Genomic DNA, 12,719 nt, shown 5'->3' with positions numbered 1-12,719 from the left:
TCTATTTTATCTGTGCTAAATAAAAATTCAGATTATTGAATTAATTAAACTAGCTAATCCCAGTTTGATAGAAAAGATAACATAGTCTGTGAAACCCGTATTTACATCTTCTTTTTATAATTTCTTAGGAAAGCATTCAACTTCCTAGGAAGTGAAACTCTCCTTGCCAACAAACTAACAAGTCAGTGAAGTATCTTCTTTATATGTAAAGGTTCACCTTCATATTTAAGTTGCCAAGTGCAATTCTATATAGTAAAAATCAAGTAAAATTTCATATAATTGCTAAGGGAAGGGGGAGGATCCAACTTATCCCCTTAAATGACTGAACTTTTGGACACAAAAAAATTAGTCTACAATTGTCATCACAAAGATATATATATATATATATATATATATGTATGTATGTTACTTATATCCTTTAGTATTCAGTTTGTACAGTTATTTGTACATTGTCTCCCTCATTAGATTGTGACTTCCTTAAAGACACTTTTCATTGTATCCCCAGCAACTACCACAGTGCTTGACACATAGTAGGTGCTTAATAAATGTTTATTGACTGGCTAACTGATTACATCATCTGCTGTATACTATTGCTTAGCAATAATTACATATTATAATAGACAGAAAGTAAAATAAAATATGCAACCCTTGCTCCCAAGGAGGTTTTGCTTGAAAGACAAAAAAAAAAAAATCCACAAGCCTAGAAATACAGTACTAGATATTTTTCACCATCATCAAAGTGGAAGGAAATTTGGGGAGCTATAGAAACAGGTACAATCCTTCCCTATTTCACTATTTGGGAGAGCCATTTTCTGGAAGACTGATCTATAAATATCATACTTTGTGAATAGATCCAAATTAAAGCTTTTGTCATGCCAAGCCTTATCCCAAAAATATAGGCTACCAGATGTACAGAACTGGGATTTTGAAAATAAAGAAAAATAAAGAAAAAATTTTCCTAAATGAGAAAATGAATATTATAAAATTATCCTGGAGTGGACCTAGTAAATAAATAAATATGTATAATAATAACCAAAAAAAGAGGTTACTTAATAAATCCATGGAGTTTCTCAACTGATAAACTTTGGGGGTATATTGGATGGTTCTGAAGACCAATTTTTATAGAAGTTCTAAAGTCAACTAACGTGTGGACTAGAAACTAGAAATTATATATTCATATTCTTAAAGTAGTTAAATAGTTGTTCATTTCTATTTATATGTTTCCATTTAATTAAAAACAATGCCACAAGGCACACACATTCACTGTTTCCCTAGTATTATTTAATACAAAGTAATAAAAGGAATATCCCAAGATTGCCACTAGATGGCAACCTTTAAACACCCATAGTTGACACACTAACTCAGTTGTATATGAGTAAATGGGACCATAAAATCACCTAGAATTGACAACCGATAAATAGAATCATAAAATTTTCAACTGTAATTTTAGAAATAATCTAATATAATCTTCTCAACTTGTAGATAAGGGGATTGTGTCTCAGAGAGATGAAGTTACTTAGCTAAGAACAATCACAGGAGCTCTTCAGAATCAGTCAAACAAGCACTGTTATGACTCCCCGCCAGTGTCAACAATGGTAAACATAGCTAGCAAATATAATGTATAACAGGAAAATGGAGGAATCTGGAAACTTGGGACTATGACCAGTACTTAATCTGACACACACAAACACACACACACGCCCCTTTTTGCAGTCTGAGGGAAGATGCATTTTCAAACCTGCTTGTACTACTTTAGGATTTCTCCACATGCCTCAGAAATTCATCACTGGGATAACCTTCATACTCACACCTCATCACTACCCTCTTCCCCTCTGATTAGAGGGCAGAGGCATGCACTCCAAAAGCTCCATTTAAGGAAGGGTTCAGCGAAGACATCTCCTCATTTCCCACCTGGTTGCCCTATGTGGGGACTTCATTGACTTTTCTATCATGCCCTCCCCCCCTTTACACCTTCCTTTTGTGCGTTGTTTCCCCCCACTGAACTGTAATTTCTTCAAGGGCAGGAAATGTCTTTCTTTTTTGTATTGCATATAGTAAGTACTTAATAAATGTTTGTTGACTATCTGGTATGTTAAACAGCAGACAAAAATTCACTTCACAGTTTCACAAGCAGCATGGGTTATAACATCAGCAGCAAGGTGGCACCATGGATAAGAGTGCTGAGACTGGAGTTAGGAGCACACCTGAGTTCAAATCCAGACTCAGAAAGTTACTAGCTGTGTGACCTTGGGTAAATCACTTCTCCTCTGTCTGCCTCAGTTTCCTCAACTATAAAATGGAAAGCATAATAACACCTACCTCACAGAGTTGTTGAGAGTATCAAAAAAGATAATATGTAAAGGCATTTAGCACAGTGCCTGGTATGCATTAACAAATATTTGACCCTTGCCCTTCCCCTTCCCTAGTCTTTGATGACAAAAAAATAAGCAGCGTTGAGGAAGTTTCAGTTGGAGCAGAAACATTAAAATGTAATTTAATCAATTACATCTCTTTTTTCATTTCTTCCACTATTTAACATAATCCACTATTTAACATAATGAGGTGTCGCCTCTTTCCTGAGTTCTCAGACGCTTATTCCCCTGTCCCCTTTTTTTCCTTTAACATGTTGCATGGTGCAGTGAACAGAATTGGCCTTAAAACCAAGACCTGGGGTCCAGTTCTGCCTCTAACGCATACAGGCTGGGTGACCCTGGGCAGATCACTTTATCTCTCATTTTTCTAGGCTTCTCTATCAGACTCCAGATTGCAGAGAAAGTGCTAACCCGCTTTGGTAGAAGCAATCTTTCACCTCCTAATTCCCTATACCAGTGAAATCACAAGTACAGTTCTTTTTCCTGTCCTAACATTTCACTTATGGGAGTGAAGGAATTTATGGGTTATGACTAGTAAACACAGGGAGAACCGCACCTCCCAACCAATCTCCCTGCAAATTCCACTCAAATTTGGGCCCCAAGAGGGTGCTGGTTATTGTTGGAGTCAACATATTTATGGAAAGCCAACTGAAGCCTCACATCCACAGTTACAAAACCCTACTCCATATGAACACACGCTTCCTCATCAGCTGAAACCATCTTCTCTAGAAAGAACATGAGCATACTCTACTTCAGGAGACTTTTACCCAACTCGGTCCCTGACAATAGCAGGGTCTACGTGGATCCAAGGGAAAACCAGGAACCGAGAAGCATTTCTATCAGGTGGCAGAACAATAGACCAGACAAATATGGGTGGCCTGGTACAAGATATTCTAGATCAACAGTTCTCAAAGTGTGTTCCAGGGACAACTGAGAATCTCTATAACCCCTTCAGGGGTGTCTGTGATGTCAAAACTACTTATATAAAAATAAGGTGTTTTTCAGATTGTGCTCCATCTTGGGGAGGGAGGTGGGGAGGGAGTGGGAGAAAAATTTTAAACTCAAAACCTTATGGAAGTGATTATTGATAACTCAAAATAAACTAATTTAAAAAATAAGGTGCTTTAATTTCTAATATGGTAAGTGTTGATGGATGTGACCCCCAATAACAAAAGTTCTCTGGGTGGCCCTCAATAATTTTTATCACTATAAAGGGGTCCTTAGACCACAAAGTTTGAGAACCATTGTTCTATTTCATCGAGCAACGTTGCATGGGAACATTTGTGGCTCTGTGTGCTGTCGTTACTCTCTACCCTCAGACCACCATCTTGTTTCCTCTCACAAAAGTAAAGCTATTGGCCAGTGAGTGAATGATTCAAAGGGATCCTCCTCACAACATCACAACTAAGAGCAGACATTCTAGGACAAAGTATGCAGACATCTATGCGATGTGAGTGGAGGGCTACTAGGTAGGCGTCCTTTCCCATCTTCACACCTTGCTGCCTGTGCCCACATTGCTATCATGTGACTAGATGGCATAGGGTATAGAACATGGGACTTGGAATTGGGAAGATCTAAGTTCAAACCCTGCTTCAGACACTGCCTAGCTATATGACCCTGGACCATGTACTTAACCTTTGCATGCATCAGTTACCTCATCTATAAAATGGGTACACTACTATAACCTTCTCTGTATGGTTGTTGTGGAGATAAAATGAAATATGTTCAAAGTGCTTTGAAAACCTTAAATGCTAGCCACCATCATCATCCTTATCTTCCTCCCACCAGAAACTTGGTCTCTGCCCCTGAGAAGTCAGGCACGGATGGGTGAGCTTTCATCTCATCTTGCCTGGAACCAGACCACCATGCTGCTTCTCAGCCATCTCCACACCATGGCACCTAGCAAGTCCTCCTCTTCTCCTTCTGACTCTCCCTTTATGTGCTGTCTTACCCCATTAAGATATAAGTATTTCCGAGGCAGGGACTGTTTTTGCTTGGTTGTGATTATATCCCCAGCACTTAGGGCAGGCCTAGTACATAGCAAACACTTAATAAATGCTTCTTCTACATACATTTCTGTCCTTGAACAAAATAAGTCTCATTCATCCAGATACTATTATCAATTCATTCCTTTGGGCTAATCATTTGGCTATCCCTTCTATCATAGCTTATATAAAATGCAAAAAAATATTTCTTGGAGGACCACATTAAATCATTTACTGGAAAGTGGTTTATCAGATCATTATTGCTCATTAATAGGAGAAACTTGGAATAGTATAAGAGTACTTGGAGAGTATGTGGAGGTGTGTGTGTGAAGAGGAACCAGGGAGGGAGGTACAGGAGACAGAGCGGAAAGGTCTTGATAAAGGGGAAAGGATTAAAAAAAGAAGAGATAAGGGTACTGAAGGTGATTTATTTTCTGGAATCATTACTGATAAGCAGCGGCCCTAATAAGAAAGGAAGGCAGAATTTTGTTGGATATTATCTACAAAATTCAATCTTTAAGTCCTCAGTTCTTGAACTAGGAAGACACAACCAGAGACTGAAGTATGGCAATGGGCTTCGCCTTTCAAGATTTAATTTAGTAGCTGCAGGTAAATCTATCACACTAGGCTCTGCAGCAGGGTAGATGGATCCGCACTCTGGGTGCTAAGATGGGCGGTAGTGGGGGATTCCATGCTGGTGACAGATAAAGAGTCGAAATGTTGAGACTGTGGTAAAACACTCTCGGGAAGGATAAGAGATAGACTGAGTTTTACTAGCATCTGGGAATTGTCTCCATATGATTCATTCCTTTCCTTAGCTCATTTCCCATCCGCACATATGTTTGGGGGTCAAAAATCACTACAGTTGCAGACAATTCTCTAATGTAGACACATCCTAGAGAAGATAAGAAACTTCGAGTGTATTCTGCTGAGTCATAGATATATGATGGTGTTACTCATCAGAACATTCTATAATTTAACCTGTAGAGAGTATATCATGAGAACATGAAAAGTCTGGTTGTTTGTAGTGAAGAAACAAGAAGAAAAGGAATCAGACTCTCTGAAAACTCAAGAGCATAGATACTGTTTATCAGCTGGGACAATAGTTAACAAACTGTTTGATCTTTATTGTATTTATTCTCTGGCTTCAAATCAAGAGAACACAGTAGATCATTTTGCCCTAAAGGCTTTATTTTTATCACAGCAAGAATTCTTGAAAAAGAAAAAATAAACCTTCCTTTAATAGCATCAAAGTTTTTGACCTACTCAATAGTTAAGGTTACTAGGGAAATTACCAAATTTAGTTTGTAACTATAGTTGAAGAACTTAAATAATCTAATCTTTTTTCTCTTCTGTTTTCACCTTGCAGTTAATTCTATAGAATAGAAATATCACCTTTACAGGTCAGCGGTATAACATAATCTTGGCAATACCCACTTCTAGCGAATTGTAACATCTGAAAGCAGTTCAATGTACTAATAATTTCTATTCTCGTGTTTTTTGTTATTTTGAAATGGGCTCTCAAGGATCCAGCACATAGCATTTATGTATATATCTTATAAATGCCCATTTATGAATAGGAAAAGGGATTGGACATGCGATTTCATTAGGGTGAGGGAACTCTTGGTGGGGAAACTCCTTTTACAATGTAGATCAGTAACTTTCTACAAAGGAAAAAATCAGTGAGGTGATTGGGGGCTGAGAATTTAAATGATTTGTCTAAGGTCACACATCCAATAACCATAATGCATAAATACTAAATAAATTTTTGAAATTTAAGGCAAAAGGGGCAGCGAGGTGGTACAGTGAATAGATCACCAGCCCTGGAGTCAGGAGGACCTGAGTTCAAATCCGGCCTCAGACACATGATACTAACTAACTGCGTGACCCTGGGCAAGTCACTTAACCCTGATTGCCTTGGCAAAAAAAAAAAAAAAAATTAAGGCAGAACCAAGTCTGCATAACCATTTCAAATAAGGAATAACTTGAAATATTTAATAGAATTGGACAGACAACTGAAAATAAATACCTTACTCAGAATCATTGAAAATTTTTCAGGCTTGCCTGTCATGGGGATATTTCCAAGAGGGCAAAGTCTTTAGTAACTTACAGGTCTTCCTTTGGGGCCTCGTTCTCCTCTTGGTCCTTGAGATCCTGGAGGTCCCTAATTACAACATAAAGAAAACTGTGTGTCTTATGAAAGTCTAAACATTTTATACATCAATGCAAAACTAAAAATTAAAACCATATTTGATTTAAGAAAAAGGAAAGAAAAAAATTGAAAAAAGCATTCTTTTTTGTTTACATAATTTGCAAAATATAGAAAATAAAACTACGTGTATGTGATGGTAGCCCATCATTTCTGAAGAATGTCCTAAATCTATTTTCCCCAGTCTATTAACATGTTCATACAGTAATACTGCTGGCAGAGACTTTAAAGCAGCAGCAGAATCCGTCATGGGCCATGTTGATTAAATTGACAAAAGAAAATGACTATTGTTATAATTAAAAGTTCCCAATGAAAAAGTTCTCAGGACTAATCTGTTACTGTGCATGTAATCACAAAATAAAAACACCCCAAAAGATGAACATATCATATAACTGTTAAATTCTGAGCACACAACTTGAGGTTTAAACTTCAAAAATTAAAGGAAATAAAAAGTGCAAAATCTCAGTTGCTGTCTGCTGTTCACCTGACATAAATCAAAGCAGAGTTGTTCAAATTCCCAAAGGAAGCAATGGGAAATTGACAAAAGTATTTAGTCAACTGATGGCTTACAGATGTTCAAAAATTCTTTAAGTAGTTCATCATACCTTATCACTTAATTGTGAATGGAATAACCACTTCACTTTCCACAGATTGTAATTGCTATAGTTTCTTGTTCAAAAGTAGTTTAGGATCTTTGACTTCATTCATGTGGATATTCCCTGTAGCTCATACCTTAGTAGATAATTCCATTAATTTCTCCCCCAATCTCCTACTGCCAAATGAAACTATACTATTGATGAGCATTTGTAAGCATGCTTCGGCTTCTCTTCAGGGATAGACATTAAGCCATGGAACCTATCCATCTATGCAGGACCATTCCCAAGCTTGTGCTCAGTTGGTATATTCATTGAGAACCCAAGAGCACTTCCACATCAGAAGGCCATTTCAGAAAAGGACTTTAGTGGAGGGTGTTCAAAATATTTCTAACAAACAAAAAGTTTTCAGTTTCTCCAAAGTAGGGCAGGAATATGACTTTTATAGAAGGTAACAAAACTCATGGAAATTTTGATTTTTAGAAAAAATTCTTCTTCCATCTTTACCTTTTTCTATAAAATACACACTTCAATTGAAGTTTGGAACCACTTGAGGAGAGTAAAAGTTTCACAATAAACCAGATCATGAACTCATTAAATTCAAAATCCAGTACTAGTTGAAACAGAGGTTTCAGAACGAATGGATTAGGACATGCTAGATTTATAATTCACAAAAGCTAATTTACTTGGTTTCTCTGTCATGCTTTGTTTTGGTGTGGTGTGGTGTTGTGTGGTATAGTGTGGTATATGTATGTATATGTGTTTGGGGGGGTGGGTGTTTTTAATCTCGGCACCTACAGGACACAGATGATGACTTAAAACTAAATTCAGAAGAATCTTGCCATGCTTAACTAAAAATGTGTTATTCTTAGACTCCTTTGTTCCCTAAGGCTACTACAGATCATGAACCAATTAGTAATCTCAATCAGAAACATCACAGAACAATACTGTGTTTTAAAATTTTGGCCTCTAATTATCCACTACAACTCCACTATCAAAACAGAATTGTTAACAATCAAAGGATCAATTGTGCCAATTGATGTAAGAATTTTTTTGAACTTTTTTTCTATAATTTTACTATAACATTTCCTATCTGTGCAAATACACTTTAAATGTAAAAATTACAAGCAGATATTGTAATTTTACTTTAAAAGAAAATTTTCATCCTAATATCTCTACTATGTGCAAATGAGCTGCATAAACTTACATAGCTCGGTTCTTCGAAGTATAAATTATTACAAAATGGTCCTTCATTATACTTATTCTTAATGAAATTCCTTCTCAAAAAAGCTTTTTTGAGAAATATTCAGACCAACTGAGTTTAGGACGTTTTGTTTTGTTTTTGTTGTTGCTTTAGATTTTGGATGTTTTGTATCCAGTTGCTTTGGATTTTACCATATTCTCCTGAATATATTTTTCAGCCACAATATTCTCAAAAAATATAAAATTACAGAAGTACTTACTGCTGGTCCTGGGCGACCTCGGATTCCAGTTACCTAAACAAATAAAATCATCAGTGAAAGACAAGTTAGTTTTTTCCCTACAATTCTAAGAATAAAAGTGATGTCCATTTGAGAAAATCAATATGGGCTAGACTAACCACCTTCTTAACAGACTATCATCTAACAAAGATCTTGTATATTTCTATTATGTTTGTCTAAATCACATCAACTATTAAAATAAGCTTGAATTCAAAAATTAACCTAATAGAAATATTATATGAACCTCTAGCATTTCATGACTCACCATAAGCATTATAATCAACATTTCTAGACAATGACAAGAACTCATTTGCTCATTTAATGTCTGTGAATATTAAAAAGAGCACCTGAGCAATAAACATCTAATTTATCATCCCTGTTTCATGTGGCATGAATAAGTCTGTCTTGCTCCATCAAAGGGAAATGCCATCAGATTTTCAATTGCCTATAAATCTAAATAAATTCTATGAAAATTTCATCAGCATCACTGATATTTTCTTTTCTGTTTATTTGAATTAATACAATACTTTTTTCACTTTTCTTTTGGGATGGTAGAGCTATCATCACAGTATCATTCCTATAGGCATGGAGCCACTCAATCTTCACTGTACAACTGGAGAGAAATATTAATTTTTCAAATGCCATACTTTTGTCCTTTGGCAAAGTTGAATAAAAATTCAAGAACTTATTGTTCTAGAATCAAAAGCTATCATTAACAAACTCTGAAACTGTTACATTCAAGTTTTTTAACTGTATACATGGAGTTGGATCTACATTTCTCAACTCAAGAATTAATTTTCACATGTTTTTGTATCAAAAAAGAAATGTTTAATTCTATAAACAATTAGATGGGGGTAAAAGATAAATACTTACAACTGGTACTAATCCAGGTTCTCCTTTTTGTCCCTATGGGGAAGATAATTTTTTAAATTATCATTAATGAGCAGCCTTACCAAATGGTGTTTTTACTACTACATGATACCCAAACATAAGAAAATCCCACATGGAAATTGGGGAAAATGGGGTATAATATTTTATGTGTAACCAACTGGACATTAGTGACCTTTTCACTCCTCTAGCAAACACCAATGGGCAGCCAGTAAGAGGATTTTAAGAGATGACGCCTTTCAATTCCTTCTTAACATCTATCTTTACAAAGATGACCACATAAGAAATAGCTTACTTTAGCAGAAACAAGGGATAATTCATTTTAATTCAACAACTATTAAGTGGCTCATAAGCGTAAGATACTGGACTAAGTGGTAGAGATGCAAAGATGAAAAATTACATAGTCCCTTGAGAAGCTTCAGATCAAATAAAGAGATCTACAATTCAACAAAAGACATGGAATGCCATATTACAATAGGGAAAGATATGACCAAAGATTTAAACAATTTAGAAAAAAATGACTGAATTTAATTCATTAATATTTGATGAAATTTATTCAAGCTACTTAAGAAAGTGACAGCTGTTGCTACAGTGCTGAGGTCATTAGCTGCTGAGATATAATGAATTACATGAAAAGTTTCCAAGGATTGAATAGGGGGAAATGTTATGATATCTCTTAAAAAGGGAAATGGAAGGCCCTTGTGATTTCAGATTAGTGAATTTAACCTCAGTACTCGAGATGAAGCTAGAACAAGGCATCAATTAATTAGTAACACACTGCAATAGCATAAGAGTATGGGGGAGTGGAATAGCATTGGTTTTGGAAGATTAAATCATTCCAAATTAATTTAATTTTCTTTAATGATAGATATACATGATGTTGCTTTTGGTAAATCATTGTATTCACACATTTTATTCTCAAGACAGGCTGGGTATATAAAATCAAAACTATATTGATATGGTTAAAGAGTGGCAAACAATTCAGGAATGTGGTTTCTGCATAAGAAAATGGGGTCTATAAAAGAGAAAGGGCAGAAGGATAGTGGAGGACGTGTGGAAAGGGAGAGGAGTAAATAGGCCAATTCTGGGATCGATTCTCATCAATATCTGTAATGATGGACTGAAAAAAGGAATGGAGAACATACTCATAAAATCTGCAAATGTTATTAATTCAGATTGAGTAGCAAATATAATTCAGAATGTCTAATGATTTTTAATATGGTTCCACAAAAGGGACAAGGTTTTATAAGGGAGAATGGATTAGAGATAAAGCAAGAAAAATTAAGAGAGTGAGAAAATTATACTTCAATTCTCACAGAGTTTATCAAGTCACTCTTTTTTTCATCATGGGTCTTTTGGAATTGTCTTGGATCATTGTATTGATCAGAGTAGCCAGGTCTTCCACAGTTGATCATCATTTAGGGGCAGCTAGATGGTGTAGTGCCAGGTCTATATGGTTTTATAAACATGGTTTTATAGCCCTTTGGGCACAGTTCCAAATTATTCTCCAGAATGGTTAGACCAGTTCACTACTGTACCAGTAGTTCATTCATGTACCTATTTTTCCCTCATCCTCTTCAGCATTTGTCATTTCTGATAAGTATGAGGCGATACCTCAGAGTTGTTTTAACTTGCATTTCTCTAGTCAATAGTAACTTAGAGCATTTTATCTGACTATGGATAGCTTTGATTTCTTCTGAAAACTGCCTGTTACATTATTTGACCATTTATCAATTGAGGAATGGCTCTTATTTTCATAAATGTAACTCAGTTCTATACTGATAGATTGAGGTATTTGGGGAACCAGAGAGTAGAAACAAGCTAAATCTCATAGTAGGACTCTCTTCCTTCCACTTGAATAGGATCATGGTTTGAGTCTCCATGGCAAATTCTGGTTAGAATATAAATTAATTTCAAGTAACTGCACCAGATAGGCTATATCATTCAATAAAATCTGAGTCATTAATTACTGCTCTTTGGTGATTTATTTAAGTGATGTTTTCCTTTCCTAAGCCAAGTGAAAACACAGGTGATTTTTTTCCACATTTTTAGTTTAAAGGTAATAATCATGTACATTTTATCTATCACCCACAGCAACAACCTAACCTTGTGCTAGGTACATCAGATGTATTCAATAAATACTTAGACAGAGTTGAATTTCCCTGATGTTTGCAGTGGGATAATAATCCTATCTGGCTAGATAGAGCAGCAACTAAATAATAGGAAGAATAATTATAATAATTCTAAGAACTTGTATTTGCATAGTACCTCATAAAAAACCCTTAGGTAAGCATGGGTACAGATTAGGATGAATGAAACACAAACAAAAGAAACAGAAACTTACCTTTCTTCCTCTACCTACAAAAAGAAAATCACAGGCATATTATTATTATTATTGAAAATTCTACAAATTTACAAACATCATACTCCCAAATATTTTTTAAATCTGTGTCAACTATGCAACAGTTTAAGGTTATGGGTAAAAATTAAATGAAATCAAGACTTTATCATCAAAAGCATGAATTGCTAAACATGTTTATGACTAGATAAAAGTTTCAGAATAATGTAAAGTATTAATACTTTTGAAATATACAGTGTTATTAAACCAATCATCAAATAATACTTATGGAGCCTTCACTAAATTTATGGAATTAGAAATAAAAGTTAGGCATATGAACTATTCATTAATAATTAATATACATATATTTAGAATTTTCTCTTTTGTCAAAAGCTTAGTAAAGCTTACATAAATTTATTATTGTCGATTTATAAGATCCATCATTATATGAAATACTTTTCAAAAAATCACGTAGTCTTAGAATTGGATGAGATCAGAGATTTAGAGTCAAAGATGACCTTAGGATTCATCTATTTTTTCTAATCTCCTTTCTACTCGAGCCTTCCTGCCAAATACTTTTTTACAATCCCCCTGATAAGTAGTCATGTAGACTCTGCTTGGTCTATGATGGGAACTCATTACTGTTCAATTTTTTTAATTGTTAGTTTTTTATATTAAGCTAAAATTCTAAGACCTTATAACTTCCATCAAATGGAACTGGTCCTGCCCTCTGAGACAATATAGAATAAGTCTAATCAACTTCCCACACACCAATTCTTCAAATATTTGAAACTCTCTGGGGAGACTTTTTTAATTTCTAAATTCTACACCTCCAACTTTTAATCTCATTCTA

General features: G+C 35.1%; 1 protein-coding gene across 1 annotated transcript in view; it reads right to left on the bottom strand.

Moving 5' to 3' along the window:
- COL5A2 (collagen type V alpha 2 chain) overlaps positions 1 to 12,719 on the bottom strand; it is a 197,924-nt gene that overhangs the window by 80,120 nt on the left and 105,085 nt on the right. Inside the window, exons 3-6 of the mRNA XM_027865920.1 lie at positions 11,873 to 11,886; positions 9,514 to 9,546; positions 8,623 to 8,655; positions 6,468 to 6,521 (exon numbers count right to left, since the gene is read on the bottom strand). Coding sequence (XP_027721721.1) covers positions 6,468 to 6,521; positions 8,623 to 8,655; positions 9,514 to 9,546; positions 11,873 to 11,886 — 134 coding nt within the window. The remainder of the gene's footprint in view (positions 1 to 6,467; positions 6,522 to 8,622; positions 8,656 to 9,513; positions 9,547 to 11,872; positions 11,887 to 12,719) is intronic.

Source organism: Vombatus ursinus, unplaced genomic scaffold (assembly GCF_900497805.2).
Source record: "Vombatus ursinus unplaced genomic scaffold, bare-nosed wombat genome assembly UNPS02014779.1, whole genome shotgun sequence".
NCBI classification, from domain to species: Eukaryota; Metazoa; Chordata; class Mammalia; order Diprotodontia; family Vombatidae; genus Vombatus; species Vombatus ursinus.
Note: the sequence above shows the minus strand (reverse complement) of the source record. Positions and strands in the feature narration are given on the sequence as shown.